Source organism: Parasteatoda tepidariorum, chromosome 7, assembly GCF_982258835.1.
Source record: "Parasteatoda tepidariorum strain Cologne lab strain chromosome 7, Ptep-v5.0, whole genome shotgun sequence".
NCBI classification, from domain to species: domain Eukaryota; kingdom Metazoa; phylum Arthropoda; class Arachnida; order Araneae; family Theridiidae; genus Parasteatoda; species Parasteatoda tepidariorum.
Window position 1 is genome coordinate 91,299,493 of NC_141761.1, and position 18,780 is coordinate 91,318,272.

The window sequence follows — 18,780 nt, forward strand, 5'->3', positions numbered from 1 at the left end:
AGTTCCGTTGTCTAGAATTATATCTAATTCAATGATTTGTTTTTTTTAAGCGGCCTTCAATTGCTAAAAATGATTTAGTAAAATGTATGTGTTTAACTGTTAAATTTTTTTAAACCTAAATTATGAAATATTTACTTTTAGTAGACTAAATGTGTTCTATGTGATTATGATGATTATGATTTGACCTGATAAAAATGGCGGTATATTTGAAATTCTTTTTACGCATTTTTTAAAAGCAGAAAATGTTATCTATGGTGTAAATTTTTACTCTTAATTATGATATTAGTATTCAAGTTAAGATACACCATATATCCACAACATCTAAAACTACGATATATTTCTGTAATATTGAACTCAAAAGCAAAAGCTTGTCACAATGTTTTTTAACCATCAGTGAACTGCCAACCCAATTTTGAATTAATGACTATCATTGTTCAACTCCATAAGCTCGTAACTTTGAACCCAATTTAGAAGCCAAAGGAACTTCTAAATCAAGTATTGAGAAGTATTTGCCTTCGTGGAGGACTTTATGATTTAGCATTGGGCCCTCATTCATGTTACACGAAGAGGAAAACCACGAAAATATCCCACATTTAACCTGACAGCAAGGAAAATCTAACTCTGATACGTTTATCACTGAGGATATTTTCCGTCAACACTGTAGTCGGTGTGTACCGGTTTCGGGATTCATATGGACCAGTAATCGCTGGGATACGAACCTGGTTCATCTCATTGGGACACTATCACGTGAGACAACGCGGCTCGTTACTTTTTATTCCATAACATACTGTCCAGCTGTAATTTTTTCCAGTATTAATTTTTGTAGATCCCCGCTATTATTAATTGCAGAATTTATAAACTTGCAAATTAGTTTTGATTTACGCCGTTACTTTTGCAATTACAGAAGCGACACGTAAATCAACTTCCGTACTATTTTATGCTATAATTTGAGGACATTATGTTAAAAAGGAATAATTGTTCACCAAACACAGAGTTTTCATATTAAAATATATTCCACAAGTCGAATATATTGTCTTAATTATAGTCTATTTTGTTATAATGTTCTTAAAAATGCAGATTGTCTTATCTTTGATGTAAATGAATAAATTTTAAGACGTAAATTTGTTTGAAATATATGTTGATATTATTATATTTAAAACTAATTTGACAATTTCTTTAGATCCTGAATAACTATAACTATCTCGGAAGTTTGTTGCCTAGTAACAAACCTTGTTGCTTTGTAACGTATTTATAAAGTTAAAACTAGTTATATAGTTGCAAATATGTACATCGTTTGCTTTAACTATATTTTTTATTACTTTATTTTTCATTACAAAATTTTTATTGCTGTATTTTTATATTATTTTTTTTTACTATACTATGTTATTTTTTGCTATAGTAAGATTGTCAAAAATTACAGATCAATTTACAGAAAAAATGCCAATTAAATGCCAATCAGAGTTCCGGCTACAGCACTTTGCGTTCATCAACCCTAAAATGAATTTTTACCGTAAAAGTAATTATCGTAATTTTTACAGTAATATTTACTTAGTTACAGTAATTCAGTTATTTTATAGTAAATACTACTATTAAGGCTGCAGCACACCAGATTCTTTGTTCCGTAACATGTGTCGGTAAAAATGAAGTTTACAACAAAAAGTACCGGCACCTTGAGTGAATCAGAAATTATCTAAAAATGCGTCTGAATTTTTTAAAACATGATACACTAGAAATTGAAATAAAAATTAAATTACATGTTCTAATTTAGCTTACCATTAAAATGACATCACATTGAGAGGCTTAAACATTATCAAAAAAAGTAATTTTACTTCCTTTATATTTCACATTAATGGAAAATAAAAGTAAAAAATCTTTAGAAGTATACTAGGTATTTATTATAATATATTAACTTGCATATTTGAATATTTTTAATATTAATAACTTGTTAAAGAATAAATAAAAATTATATTTAAAATTTTTCTTCCATAAAAAAAATCGTTAAAGGAAGGATTTACTTGTTTCGACAAGAATGCGACGTTACATTATTCTAATATTCAATTTAGAATATCAATTAGAATTATGTTCTTACATTCTCATTCGGAATAAAATCACGTATGCTGGAATTCTCGATTTCACATTTAGGCAGCGGCATGACAAAACCCAATCAGGCAAGTGATCGTCGGACGCCATTATCTTGATTTAAACTTATTTCGAAAGATGGAGGAAGGATATTTAATGAGGATGGAAGAGATATTTCTATGTACTGTTCAATCGAGTGAAATAGTTTCGAGAACTTTCTAGAAACATCGGTAAAGATGCTAATACTCTTAAGACGCACTAAGGCTTTGAGGTTGTTTAGATAACGGAACATAAATCAATGCCTTGTATGCAGTATTTCTGAATGTTTTTTTTAATATTAATTTCGTTTTGTGCTTATATTATATTTATCATAATATTTTTATTTTGTTTTATACTGTACTATATAGGCTATATAGGATGATACGTAATGACCCCATTCAATGCTCTGATAAAAAAAAGTATAGTCAAAACTACTAGAAAGTTGCAAAATTTACCGTGGTTTTGGCTCTATGGGAAAACTCAAAGTTAATGGTTTCTGTAATAATTCTGTTTAAAATTTGTTGACCTCTAATTCTTTTAACGTTAACATCTGTAAATATCTGCATTCTGAAAAAACCTATAGTCGGAACTACTAGAATATAGTGAAATTTATTGTGTTTCTGGTTTTGTGGGAATGCCAAAGAAACTCGGTATTTTTAACGAAGCACTTAATCTAGGTAAAGAACTTGGTAAAATTTACTATATGGTTTTATAATATCCGATAAAATTTGGTAAATGTGGTAAAACTTGGTAATTTGTTACTTTTTAGTGTTGTATTTGGTAATAAGAATTATAATACCAGAATTTCCGGTAAACCCTTACTATACGAATGTAAAAATTACCAAATGAATGGTTTAAATATCGTAAATTTTTTTTCAGTAACTAGAATTATGTTTTTAGCAGAAATTTCGTTACTATACAGTGCGTTAATTTACCAGAATTTTATTTCTTCGTGTATATATTTAGAAAATCTTAGTGAAGTATGAAGTAAAAAAACTATGCATAAGAAGATTGATATTTAATTAAGAAGGAAAAAAAAAACGATACGGAAATAAAATGTATCCCTATTGAGGAAGGGAGAACTGAAAATAGCAAAACCTGTTTGATTCTCGTTGCGATTCTACGACCAATCTACTACGATATTTCACTAAAATAGATCACTAAAATAGAAAAAGGTCAATAGCTAAGTCAAGCCTAAGATTTTACTCAGTGAATCTTATAATTTTAAGCTCAACTCAGTAGACAAGAGAATTTCTGTCGCAACTGCTGGGTTATCAATATTTTTTAGAAAATTACTGATGTGAGTTTCTCAGATAGTCTATTAACGGAAAAATATTCTTGTTTCTTGGTTTTTTCATATTTTAAAATTTATTTCCGATAATTGTTGCGTTTATAATATCACAAATTTGGAATTTGAAAAAGAAATCTTCCCTAGATACCTAATAATATAATTTAATTTCATTATATGCATGAAATATTTTACAATTTTAGTGCAATTATTGATTTTTTGATTCTTTGCAATTATTGATTAATGCCCAAAGTAATGAATTTAGGCAAGCACAAAGAGTATTATTCTACACAACTATATCCACAACTAATTTGCTACGATATTTTGTCACTAAAATAAAAAAATTTCGATCTCCTAAATACTAAGATTTTACTTTGTGCATCCTAAGATTTTACTCAGTGAATCTTATAATTTTGAGCTCAACTCAGTAGACAGGAGAATTTCTGCCGTAAATGCTGGAATCTCACCATTTTTTTAGAAAATTATTGATGTGAGTTTCTGTGTCTATTGTAGATAGTTTATTGACGGAAAAATGCTATTGTTTCATAATTTTCTCTTATTTCATAATTTATTTCCGATAATTGTTGCGTTTATCTTGTCATTAAAAAATCATTTATATGCAAATACTTAATAATGTAATACCATTTTTTAATTCCATTTTATGCATGAAATATTTTACATTTTTTGTGCAATTATTGATTTTCTGCGATTTTTTTACTCACGAAGTAATGGATTTAGGCAGGCACAAAGAGTATTATTCTACACAACCAAACTCACGACTAATTTACTACGATATTTTATCACGAAAATAAAAGAAAAGTAGATTTCCAGAAGTGAATTTGTGAATCCTAAGTTTTTACTCGATTAATCTTATAAATTTCTCATAATCTTATAAATTTGAGAGATTCTTCTGTAAATGCTGGAGTATCACTATCTTCTAAAAAATATTGATGTGAATTTCTCAGATCTCTTCAGGAAAAAATGTCCTTGTTTCATAATTTTTTCTTATTTCGTAACTTTTTTCTGATAATTATTGTATTTGCAATGTCGCAAAATACAAGTTAAAGAAATAATCCCTCATAGATACCTAATAATATCAGTTATATGCATTAAATACTTTATATTTTTTGCGCAGTTTTAGCCTAAAATAATTTAAATAGTACTTGATGCATAAAAGCATCCTCGAAGAGTTAAGGAAAGAAAATTTATTTAAACCTGAAAAGTAAAAAAAATGTTTACATATGCGACGAAACTATACGACATGAAATTTTATTTTTAAAATGCTACCTAAAACTTGTACGGATATTTAATCCGTAAATTCTTGTAACATTCTGCAAATATAACTATTTTTATTCACTTAATCTAATAGGATTTACCCCCGGTAAAATTATAAACTGTTCTTGGAATGTGTACAATAAAAAACGAAAATAAACAATTCATGAAAAGGAAAGACTACATTTCTCCTTTGTTGCTAAAAATAGCAAAAGCTGTCTAGAAATAAGAAGAAGAAATATGTAAGGTAATATATCCAGAAGTGTGCACTAGTTTAAAATAACATAACTGTTAATTATTTCTCCCCTTTTCCTCACCGACCCTTTAATGCATATATTTTGCATTCCTTTATTGACTCTAACGATGTTTTGAGGCAATTTATAAGAAAGAAAAAGAAGAAAAAATGAGTTATTGTTACTAAAGAACATGCGAATAATGTTACTTTTAATTAAGACAAATATTTCTTTAAAATTATTATACAAGCTGCTGAAGTTATTGCTTCTGTTTAGTTGGCTATTAAATTTTGTTGCTTGTTAAGAAGAAGGAAATAGTTTAATTTAGAACTGTTTTTTGTGACATTATTTTGGGGATTAGTGAATGTTAATTTTTGAATGAAAACTTAATGTTTAGTTTTATCGAAATTAATTAGATTGATGTATAAAATTTAAAAGCTCTTGAGTCTATTTTACAAGCTATTTTCTTAAGAAACTTTAAAAGCAACAACAACAAAAAAAAGGTGTGCAAGAGGATGCTACGGTTACATATTATAAACTTTGAAAAAGTGTTTTCCGTTATAATTGTAGCTAAATCTAATAGTTCTTTGAGTTTTTTTTCTTCTTTCTGGTGCATAAATGTTTACAAAAATAATTCTTAGCACTCATATTTATATTAATGTGCTCCGATAAAGCTTTCTTTCAAATACAAAGTTATGTAAAGAACATATTTGTCCACACGTTAGGACATACGAAAATGTTATAGTTTAGGTAACTTAGATTTTTAACCATTGCTTTATTTTAGTATTGCTGTTGTGTACCATTTTGCTGAAATCTTGCTCTGAAATCTTGTTTCTTAATAGTTTTGTTTCGAATTATAGCAATACAAACTATCATATCGTCTATCGTCTTCGTAGTCGTATCGTCGTCTTTATATCATACAGTCTATCGTCTGCCGTTTATCGATTTTGCAACAATCAAAAATTTAATACTCAAATTTCACGAGTCATTTTCCTTGTTACTGACGACACCAATTCCACCATTCACGAAACCACGAAACCATTGCTTATATTCTCAGCCATATCTAGAGAATTTTTTAAGCGAATTGAACAGTGCTTGCACACAATTATAAAATTAGTTTATCTGAAATAATTGCCTGCGAAAATAATATACATTTTTAAATTGTTATTTTTTTTATCTAATGCAATTCAAAAACGTTTTACTATAAAATTTAATATATATTGTGCACCATTTTAAAGTTTGTAAATTTATAAGGAAAAATATAAAAAGTAAGCAAAATCGGTCTGAGAAATCGAATTTTAAAAAGTCATTTATTTAAAAAATTCGATTTCTCACTAACTATCCGACCGAATTTGTTAAAATTTTGTATTTTGCCATAAAAAATTAACTTTTTAAAATGGCTAAAAATTTGCAAACCTGGCATTTCAAAATATTTTCGAATATTATTATATAACATAATGCATATTTTACTTAGTTTGTTTGCTTGTTAAAAATATAAAAAAAAATTAAAAAATATTTTTGTGTGAAATTACTTATGAATAAACGAATTATTTCGACAATTTTGCGCAAAAGTTTTTAAATTTACTTAAACAATTAACGATGCAATAACAAATCAGATGCAACAACCACAAAGAGCATTGAGAGATCCAAAATTTTGACCACTCTCTTGATGAAATTATTGGGACTATATTTTCCAGATTCAAAATTCCAAATCCGTTGAAAAAAAGGAATGTTAATTCAAAAGAAAAAAAAAGAAAAAAAAAAAGAAAACGTTTTTGTGTGTGATTTCGTAATGTAAATGCTTTAATTAATAGCATGTTTGAGGTCACGCTCTTGAACCAATAAGGTTGTGTACTAGTACGTGAAAATCCGATAATTATATCAAAAGTTATTCAGGGAGTTCTGTTTTTTTCCCCTCTGTGCAACAATATTTCGTCTAAATGTTGTTAAACTATTACTTTTTTTCATTCACCACACACTAAATTGTTCGATTTAGTTTTTTAATAACTTAAATTTAAGGGAATGATTTTTTCAATTAATAAAACCATCATTATTTTGATGATAAAATTTTGAATTTCTCGATAAAATATTTAGCACGCTTACAGTAACAATAAATGTGTGTCAAAATGCATTGCATTACTATAAATATGTATATTGTATGAAGAAATATTTCTCTGATTTATAAACACAACGGAATTTTGATCAAAATGTACATAACACGAGTTAAAACTTAAGTATTATAAAAAGGCATTTTATTATAATTTAAGCTTAATTTCATGAATTTAAAATATTTAAGAGTAAAAATATAAATATATAAAGAAGTTCTCTTGATGGTAGGCAGCTAGTAATAAAGTATTTTCCAAACCAAAAATGCAATTTAAATTGTCATGACATTCTTCGAAACTTTTTACTTAATCCTCAGATCAATAGAGATTAAATGTGATTTCAAAACATTTCCTGTTTATTATTAAAAGAGATATCTGATTTATCTATTTTCAAAACTTTCTGTTCAATTAAAAGTTTAGCTGAAAGAGTTTGGAATTTGTTGATCATTCTTCATTTTAAAAATGTATAGATTTAGTTTTCCACTGGAACATAAAAAATTTCACAATTTTTACATGCCTTGTTATTTTTACATGCCATGCATTACGTCTTTCTACAAAGTTGTTGCCCGAATGAAATTTTTGCATGCCAGAATATCTTTTCTCTATTGTATATTAATTGAAACCATATAAATGTGGTTATTATTAATCTGACAAAAAAATTATATAAACAGCATTTTGTTTGTATCTACACTTTTATTTTAAGTATAAATCAGAAGTCATAATTTTTTTAACAGAATAACAATTAATATTAATGTGCCCCGGAAAAATCTCGATATAATGAAATAATTACAGATAACGTCTACCAAGAATATATTTTAATTACAATACATGTATTAGAAACAATTAATCAAATATTTGCTTGTGACATAACATTCCTAGAACAGAACGATAGTGGGGATATCTATGTATAATGAAAAGGTTTTGATGTATATTCTAGTTAGAAAACATAGAAAAGGTTGGCTCTGAGCAATGAATTGTCTAAATAAAAAATTACTATTGAAGTTCAAATAAGACATTGTTTCCAATAGAAAAGAAAGAATCATCTTTTATCCTGTCGTAGGAAACAGAGGAAAAGGGATTCTTAATTTTAAATTATATATATATATATATATGGGTCATTCTCACGAAAACTGTAATTTTTCAGTTCATAAAATCCCAAAAAAGTAAAGTGAATAAAAAGCTCTGAAACTTTTTATATTAATAGAAATATGTAATGACATTATAAAGAAAGTATATATCCTATAAATTATACTTAATATTTAAATTAATTAATTTTTTAAATAATTAATTTATAATTAATTATTAATAATAATTAATAATTAATAATAATTAATAATTAATTAATTAATTAATTAATTTAATAAATAAGTAAATTAATTTAATTAATGAATTTATTGATTTTTTAATTTATTTTTAAAATTAATTAATAAGTAAATTAATTATTTTCACTATTTAAAAAGTGAGGGAATGACATTAATAGTGAGGGAATGATATTTTATTTTAATACATGTTTTTATCTAAGTTACATCTACCTAAAGTTTGAAAATGATAACATACTAAGTATATCTAATATTTATTATAATTTAGTCTTATATATTTAATAGTTTTTACAGGTTTGGGAAATAAAATTGGCTGGCACGATTGAACAAAAAAAAATTTAATAATATACTCATCTTGAATCATTCCCTCACTTTATACACTAGTGAGGGAATGACGAATTCAATAAAATTTAAAAATAACAGTTAGGCCTAATTAATTTCTGAAGTCAATCACATACAATTATATTAATACAAGAAAGCAACATATAATTATCCACTTTCTCGATGAAGTTGTATTTTATTTTACTCTAAAAAATGACATGAAGGAATGACAAATGTAAAAAATTTTACCTGGTTTGATTCATTCAAATTTATTCCACAGCAAAGCTTCTTTAAGATGAAGATGGAAACATACTGCAATTTTGTTCTATGATGCCAGTTGTTAACTTCTGAAGTTTTTATTAAAATATTTTTATTCTAAGAAGATTGCAGGTGATAAGAACATTGTAGTGAGGGAATGACGCGAAACACTGGGGACAAAGTTTAAGATAGTGCTGTGTTAATATTTTTATCAGAAATTAAATTTAAAATTGATTTTCTGAATTCTATATTTCAGTACTCTGAAATAAAAAACACGAATTTGTAAAAAAAAAAAAAATTATTTCAGAAACAATTTTTTTCTTTTTTTAAATCAGCAGTGGGGACAAGTGAGGGAATGACATATTGGTATATTTTAATTACCTAAAATAAATAAAAAATAAAAATTGATAATTTTATTTTTATTCTTTTGTTAGCTTGCATTCTGAAGGACACTCTCCCTGAATTTTTTTTTTTCGTAAGCTGTAAAACAAACATAAAATATACTGGGGACATGAAAATGACTGTTTTTGTGAGAATGACCCATATATATATATATATATATATATATATATATATATATATATATATATATATATATATTATTTGATGTGTTGATGTGTAGACATGTAAAATAGGACTTGCGTTTTCTGTTAAAATTGCTTCTCGGATTATAAAGAATGATATAAAATGTTAAATTAAACCGAACACACCGAAAATTTAACCAAACACACCGAATTAAAGCTGAATGAGCCGTTTGTTGATATGATTACAAGGAGCTATATAAGACATTAAATATCAATGTGACGGTCTAGAATACCAGTTGACCTCCTACCATATAGATCTTTGAGTTATGATTATCGTTTAGAGATTTTTAAATTGATTATAATGAGAAACAAAAGAGAACGAACAAATATGCGTCAACTCATTTTAACGAGATATTTTCTATTTTATTTTCAGATCGTAAGTTCCTAGTTGCCAATGCTCAAGTGGAGAATTATCCGATAATTTTCTGTAATGATGGTTTTTGCGAGATGGTGGGATGGAGTCGGGCTGAAATCATGCAGCGGTCGTGCATCTGCGAGTTCCTACATGGTCCCCTTACCAGTTCAGTGGCTGTCTCACAAATCAAAGAGTGCCTCTCTTCTTGTCACGAAAAACAACTCGAAATCTTATATTACAGGAAAGATGGTATGTTTATAATATTTTATGAAAACATTTTATTTCAACCAACAAAGAATAGGGTATACTTTGTGCTATGTGGACTAAAGTTAAAAAAAAACAACGTGAATAATACATAAATGAAAGTACTTTAATGGACATACTATAGTTTCAGTTCTATAAACAAGTGCCCAAATGTCAAATTAAGGTAGAGAAAGTAAACACGTGCGACGAAATTTAGCCAATAGGGGATGAGGAACAAGTTTGATTAAGAAAATAAATAAGGATGATTAGAAACAAGTGTGAGGGGATTTGGTGGTGACCCCAAGATATTTCCAATATTTGGAAGTGAGGGCGGTATTTGGCGGTATTTTCATACGTGTTTCTTATCTCCGTTTTTATTTTTTTCCAAATTGCTCTTCTTATTGGTTTATTTAACACGTGTTTGATACTTTACTTTCGCGAAAATAATTTGGTGTTTAAACACTATGAATGTTCTTGTTTATAGAACTGAAACTATAGTTTGTCCATTTATATACTTTAATTTCAGTCTTACTTGCGTTTTTTTTCTTTAGACATTTCCATTTATTTTGATCTTATTTTCTTTTTTTACCACGTTTTGCTAAATATCAACATTAAACGGTGATAGAAAAAGTGATTATAGCTAATCCAACGTATGAGACCTCTGATAGAATACAGTTCTAGTAAAAAGAACAAAATTTGTTTAAAATTATTATAAGGTATGTTTCAACTTATGCAGTATCGATAATGGACCTGATCCAGGCTCATAATCTAGTGAAAAAGCAGCACGACAGGACATGTATCTATCCGTAAAACTGACCGAGATAGATGAGAGGACGCTAAACCGAGGGAGGAATCCTTCAAGACAATTTCTCTTTCTTTTACAAAAGTAATTAAAATTTGAAGTGTAGGTAAAGTGAGTTCGTGTGAATTAAGAGTAAACCATTGTAGAGGTTTTAGTTCAGTTTTATAGAAGAATTGGCGGTAGAGGTAGTGATTTTCTGTTATACATTACGGTAGTAGTGAAAAAGGATAAGTTCAGAGATTTCGAAACAAAAACTAGATTTATTACCAGGTATTTTTTAAGTTGAACAAATATAGTCATATAGTAAGTACCTCCCATAGGGACGAAGAGATGAATCTTAACATGATGCGTTTTTTTTACTATTAACAGTCGGACTGTGGGGCTATGGGGCATCCAAGACTTCCCAGTCCTGATACAAAGAATTTTAAATTACCAGTGAATGAATAGTTACCAATGGACACTTAGGAGAATGGGAAGATATCGAAAGTTGTCGAGTTATCGATGGACAATATAGCAAAAACAAAGCCAACCTGGCGTTATTAATTTTCAATTATAAATATTCTGGCTACAGCTTAGTCACAGAAAGGATCGCGAGAATTTAATATAACCCAGAAACTGAAACATTTTTGAGGTTGGAGAAGTAAAACAGCTTATGACGGCGCCATACCACGAGAGAAACTTTTCGTCCCAAATTCTCTTTCATTTCCATTATTAATTTAAAGTTTAAAGTATGGGAAAAAAGAGAGTTCAGGCAAGCGTTGATTAAGTCATGAAGTTTCAATTGCTGAAAAAAAATTTCAAAATATCATAATGCAAATAAATTATTGCAAGATAAGTTCTCCATTAAGTAATTAAAAGTTATCTTCACATAATTAATTTTCATTCGGACATTTTAAAAATTTCTTTTCAGTATTTAAACCTCACGGCTTGCTCTAGGTTTGTCCGAACTGACTTTTTTTTCTATACTTTAAATTTTAAAATAGTTACTGATGGGAAAGACAATTGGTAAAAACAGAATTATTTTCTTACTTTAAGATCAATTTTAAAACTTAGCTTTATACGTTTTTCTTGACCTTGCTTTAGCATTGTAAATTGAGTAGTAAAAATGTATTTCGTCAATTTGTTTATTTTTTTATAATAGAATAAATTTTCAGAAAAAGTATAGATTTTCTCATTTATCAAACGCAATTTAAGAGAAATTTAAAGAAATAATCTACCGATAAAGTTAAAGCAAAATTACGTACTCACCTCACGTTAAGTAGCCTTGAATAAGTATTTTGTGAATTATTTTCTCGCAGTTTAGTATTTTTTTCCCCATAATTAAACACTGAAACACCAAATGGCTCTGCTGCATTAAATTACACGAAAAATAGCTTCACATTTTGAGAACACGCACTAGAAATTATGCACTTGGGAATTTATGCATAGCACCTTGAGTATCAACGTTCAGATAATTATAAATTAGCATTAGTGTAGATTATATTAGCATTGTTGTTTTTTTATTGATTTTTCTTTGCATAACCTTGGACAATTTGTTGTTAAGTTCATCGAATATTAAACAAAATATTATAGTGATCTGTTTTCTTCTCTCCGTAATTTAAAACTGGATTTTATGGAAAAAATGGATTTTACGGTGAAAATGGATTTTACGGATGATACACACAAAGTGCCGATGTTTTATATCGTAATCTGATCCGGAATTTTTTTACAGTGTATTCAAGTTGAAATATTTTAAAAACGTTTTTATTTTCTTGGAGAAAACAAAAACAGTATATAATATTTTGATGTACCTTAACTATCATTTTGAGTTAGATGCAAATATCACTTCAGAGTTATATCACGTTTCAACGAGGCTTCTGGGACGCGGGTAATTGCTTCCAGAACATTTGGATTGATTTGTATCTTGGCTGAGGGGTCTCTGCCATTTCAATACAAATGAATTACTTAGAAGGGCAATTTCAGTGAAAGATTATGTCAAAACTGTCGCCGCAGACGTCAACTGTTTGAATCGGCAGTTTGGTCTTGTTATAAATGCAGTTTACATGGAGGAACACGTAAAATTAACTATGCAGAAATGATTTCAAAGCAGAACAGGATGTTGATCATCATGAAGTGGGGAGAATCTTGGATAGTATATGGACTGAGGAAAAATCTGTCAGATAACGAAAAAAAAGGAAGAAAATTTTAATAACGTAAATATTGAGGGAAATGTAATATTATTCTGCTCTGGAATTTTCAAGGATGACCTTATATTTTGATTGGCAATAAAAAATACCATTGGAAATTGCATTTTTTAGTGTTCATCCAAATTTCAATCAATATATCAGGAATCTCTATTACATTTTTACTCATTTGTACTGAAATTAATGTGTACGTCATTTTCGCCCGCTTTAGGAAAAAAAAAGTTTTATTAATAGATGCATTTTAGAGGCTGTCAAAGAAAAATCTGATCGGAGAAAAAAGTCTGATAAAAAATACCAGATTATAGTACAATTCTTGACTCTGTGGGAACCCCAAGAGTTCTTACCGAATAGCTTTGGAAGTGATTTTGGTGAAATTAACTATAAAATATGGTTTCATAATATGGTGAATTTGACATAATTTGTTAATTTTTTTCATGATACCTTAGAACAGGGTATAAAAATCATTTATTTGTTTAAAATTTTTTCTCAGTTTTGCTTTTTTTACTAAATGTGTGGTAATATGAACTATAATTTTGATAACCAGAATTTCCGGTAAACCGTTATTACATGAACTGAAAAAACTACCAAATAAATGGTTTAAATACCATAACTTTTAGTTTTATCAATCAGAATTGTGCTTTTTATTTATTGTTAGAAATGTCATTACTACACAGTACGATGCTGTTACCAGAATTCTTTTCGTCGTGTATGTTCCAATGCGTGAAACAGCAAATAAGTCATCTACTGAAATATTTTCAAGTCACAAATAATTGTATCTCTGAAAATGCACTGTAGGGGATAGCATCAATAGCAAATTTAAAAGTTCAATAAAATGCTGAAACCGCCAGAAAACTTTTTAGCAGAGATTCTATAGATTCTAGCGCATCACAACTTCAAGCATAATAGCTTTTTGAGATGAAAGAGTTGTTTGAAGCCACAAAGAATAAAACTCATCCTACTTAGCCGCTTGTTCAGGTATATTTGATCCTACATTTAATTATTTATGTTCGCTCCTACGGAAACGAGAAAGAAACCAGGAGGAACTGTAAATAATGAATTACTTTAGGGATTTAAAAAAGATTGTGAGAATGAAAGAAAATTACGGAAATAGAGCTTTTTATGGGAAAGAATGGGAAGCATTTAAAATGTTGGAAAAATAAAACCTTGTACGGTTTATCTTGAATTCTTTCAGATTTTGCAGGTTAAAAGGCTATTTTTTTGTTAAGAGAAGGTCATATAGTTATTTATTTCTCCAGATTTTGATAATTGTTTAAAAAATATTTTGATCTTAACATCTTTAGGTATTTATAGAAATTAGAATTTTTGTCTTTAAATCTTTAAAAATATATACCTTATATACCCACTATAAAAAATAGGTACTCAAATATCACAAAACTTCTTTGACGAAACTGTTTACTAGTACATCGTACGATGAAAAAATTTAGGCAAGGTGACGAAATAACTATCGTCACTTCTTCGAAGAAGAAGGAGAGTTTCTTCAAAATTAAAGAAATAATTCTTTATTCTGATTTTTTTCCAAATAAATAAATAAATAAACAAAAATAAAAATAAATAAAAACAAAAACCTATTAGTGCCTAAGGGGCCGTTCAAAAAGTGCGTACACAAAAATGGAGAAATTTTAACCCCTCCCCCCTTTCGTACATTACCGTACATAAGGTCTTACTCCCCCCCCCCTCAGAGTAGAGTTTATTCACTTAAATTATTTAAACAAAATAACACCCAACTTTCACCTTGAACCAATAAATAAAACAATCTTATTTGATCAACATAATAATTTCCTACAATCAATACAATTAATCTACAGTATTTTCCCAAGGACATTCCAAATACTTCTCGAGAGACACCAATTCAGCGTTACTCTTGCCTGCGACTGATGAAAAATTTAGATTATCTTCATCAACGAGATCATCTTCGAGATCATCTGCATCATCTTCGTTTTCCTGCTTTCGGATTATACCAGAAAAAGTTTCGGGGAAAGTTTGGTGTTTGTAATTTTTTATTTTGCGAAACAACTTTTTTTGAGAGCTGATTTACTCATTCTAACAAGTGGTCGCCGTGTGAAAAAAAATACAAGAACAAACATATGTATAATACATGTGTAGGAAAAAGTCAAATTTAAATTTGGTGTATGCTTATAATGTACGTACTTTGTATAATACCTCCCCTCCTCCCCATCGTACAAAATAGCAAATCCCCTCCCCCCTTCTACTTTTTGAACGTCCCCTAATGTATCTAATTTTTCAAATAATCATTTTATCATAGGCTTCATAAAGGTTTGAATCAATGTCGCCTCAACAATACAAGAAAAACAAATGTAACAAAGAGATAAATTACATCCGTGCCCAATGCGGGATTCGGATCTTCCTGGTACGTGAGCAGTGTATTGACCACCATACAGTCCGTTCGGCTTATTTCGTTACTTAATTTTCAATCGTTTAGCCTTCATTCTTTCGTCATTCTATTTAACAATCTCTCACAATTCACTTTGAGGTTCGGAGATGAGGAAACATTTTCTTTATATACTCGAGGGCTCGCGTTTCGTCACGTGATTTCGTGACGAAATGATTCTCAAAATTAACGGATATCGGGTGAAGGATTGCTGAATCGTCAAAAGTGAGTGTTTTATTTCTGATAGCGTCAGTGCATGAATCGACCAGTTGTATAAGTCGACCCCCTATTTTTGATTACCGGATATCAATTTTTCGATATGTCGAGTGTTAAAAGACGACCACCGAATAAATCAAATATGACAAGTTTTAAAACTAAAAACTGTTAAAAAAAATATTAAGTCTACCAAGTTTCCTCAAGTTAAAAATAAATTTTATTCTTTCTGGATATAATACATTTGTCCACAAATAATGTTATCGTGAAATGTTTCAAAAAGTGTGGAATTTCGAATAGATGGGGGTGAAAATGATTTTCTGTGATTCACAATATTTGAAATTTGTAGCTTTATGGTATGTTTTAAAAGTGCTCTTTGTCTTTATTTTTTGAAACATTCTTGAACAAACTATATTTTATTCTCAATTTTTTATCTACTCGGAATAAAAGTATTGTTTCAAAAAGCAACTTTGTATGTAAAGAAAATCCGATGGTTTTACTTGTTAACAATCTATCACGATAGCCTGATATTGTATAAAAGTTCGAATCGGAAACGTTTTATTCTTTTCTTTTAAGCCTCTTATGTTTTTTTAAATATCTCCATATTACTGTTATGATTTATAGCAGGTAATTTTTAATCTATTTTTCTTATTATTATATTTTATTTATTCATTTTTTGTTACTTATGAAATTGAGCTAAGGGCAAACTTATTATATGTTCATTTCTAGAGATACAAAAGCTTTATTCAACAATGGAAGAGTAATTATCATTTAAAGAAAAAAAATGTTAAAAAAATTCTAAGGAAAAAAATACTTAAAGTTGGCATAACTTTAGAATAAATCAGCATTTTGAAGGATAAAAAAAGTCGCATTCAACTCTTGATTGAAAATGGACCTTTCAGAGTGTCAACTCCGTAGTTGCATTTCAGTGGACAGTAGATCAGTTAACTTGTTTTTTTTTGCCACAAGTTTAACAGTTGATAATTCTGGAACTAAAATTTGAATCCTAATTTTTTTAAGCCATCCAACGATTTGTACATTTTTCTATACACTTTCGTAATTTTAGGTTACTAAGTCTTACAGTTTTTTCGCAGCAAGACAAAATATAACGCAAAAAAAAGAAGAAAAAAAAGAAAAAACTCGAAAACGCTTAAAATTGCTATGACTTTCCAACCAATTGGTATATCAAAAAAGATTCATTACTAAGTTCATTAAAAAATATTTAATTGGTTAAATTTACTTTTCAGTTTTCACATTACAGTTATTAAATTTTTTACAGAATGTTTGGTAAAAGAAATACAATTTTGGAAAAGAGAATTTCCGGTTAAATGGAATATAAATACCGTATACTTTGGTTTCATTACACGAATTATGATTATTTTTTTTTTTTTTTTTATTTATTATTTTTTTTTAGCAGAAACGTTATTACTATACAATACGCTAATTTTACCAGAATTTTTTTCTCTGTGCAATTAGCACAGTTTTAACCTATGCTTTTATTCTTGTGCTGGTAAATTAATGTTCAATGATGTCTAGATTAATAATGGCATAGAATAAATTCTGAGTTATTTATAGGAAATTTTTTCTATTAGTTTGTTACAGTCCTGTCTATTATACTTCTATAAAATGTTAATTCAAACTCAAGTAATTAAAACACATGGTTACATGCACTGTTATAATTTTCATTCTAAAATTACGGTAAAATAACCGGTAGCAGTCCGTCCATCCCATATCTAATTAACCGTAAAACTTAGGGTAACGAACATCTTTTGATTTTATGGTTTTGAAATCGCTTACAACTAATATATTTAAAAAACTATAAAATGAAAATCTATACAGTTTTTTAACCATTTACAAGTAGCATGGTTTCAAAATCGTAAAAAAAAGAAATATAACTGGTCATTGGAGCTATTCTTTTCGTTAAGTAACGGACTTACTATTCCTATTCTGGGATTAATAAATTTATGTCGAAAATATTTTTTGAATGGCATCTTTATTAAAACTAGTACAATCCAAATGCTTTTTGCTTGAGAAAAATTAATAAATGAACACAAAATTGTGTACTAAAAAACTTACTTGGAAACCAAACTCTTTAGTTTCCTATTTCCCCCTTTTTTTAAATTAATTTTTAGTTTTGTCATCGCAAGTATGCGTAGATTGTTGAAAAACTCACATGGAATTCAGCCAAATTAAACCCAGAAGCAATATGACATTTTTCAATTTCAATTTATTTTCGTTTTATTTTTGTTCATACTTTTTTTTTAATTTTGCTAGAATACCTCTGACGGTATTTACATTAAATGTTCTTTTTCTGTTAGAAGAATTTTGACACGATCAAATATTTATCAAACTGCTATCTGAAACTTTTCATGAGGTTTATAATAATGATTATTAAATAAATTTTTTTAAAGTAAATGTAATAAGAAAATAATTTCTATTGAAAGTTTGATCAATACTATTTAAAATTACTTCAATCAAAATTATTTAACTCAGAACTCGAAATTGTAATTCCTTATTATTTCATATACATAGTTCAAGCAAGTAAGAAAATTCCATCTGTAATGATTGAAGAAGAAAACAACTTAATGATAACTTAATAATAATAAAAGCTTATTTTAGAAAACAACTTAATTAAAAAGCGATAATTAAACATTTACTTGATAAACAACGCAGTCATAAAAAATAATTTAAATTGAACAAACCATAGTAATAGGAATCCTTTTTTAATGATGACGATAATTTGGCATGGTGTTTGTCTAAGTTTTAAAACACAATATTAAAATATTTTACAACAAAACTATTTTTGATTTAAACTCGACTTCAAAGAAAAAAAACAGCAAAAATAAGGGATTTCTACAATAGTTCTTTTTGAAATTTGATGACCTCTCATTTTTTTAATGTTAATATTTATAGACCTCTAAAGATCTGCACACTGAGAAAAAAGTATGGTTAAAACTGCCATAATATAGTAAAATTTACTTTGTCTCTGACTCTGTGAGAACACCAAAAAGTTCGGTAATTTTTTACCGAATTGTTTTGGTAAAGTTTTCGTAAAATTAACAATAAAATATGATTT

The 18,780-nt window shown here is 28.1% G+C and overlaps 1 protein-coding gene across 2 annotated transcripts in view; it reads left to right on the forward strand.

The window, feature by feature from the left end:
- The window catches only part of LOC107443883 (voltage-gated inwardly rectifying potassium channel KCNH6), a 398,302-nt gene that overhangs the window by 87,528 nt on the left and 291,994 nt on the right, over positions 1-18,780 (forward strand). For both annotated transcript variants that reach the window (XM_087168266.1, XM_071183149.2), the window contains exon 2: positions 9,872-10,102. In XM_087168266.1, the coding sequence (XP_087024392.1) occupies positions 9,872-10,102 (231 nt within the window). The remainder of the gene's footprint in view (positions 1-9,871; positions 10,103-18,780) is intronic.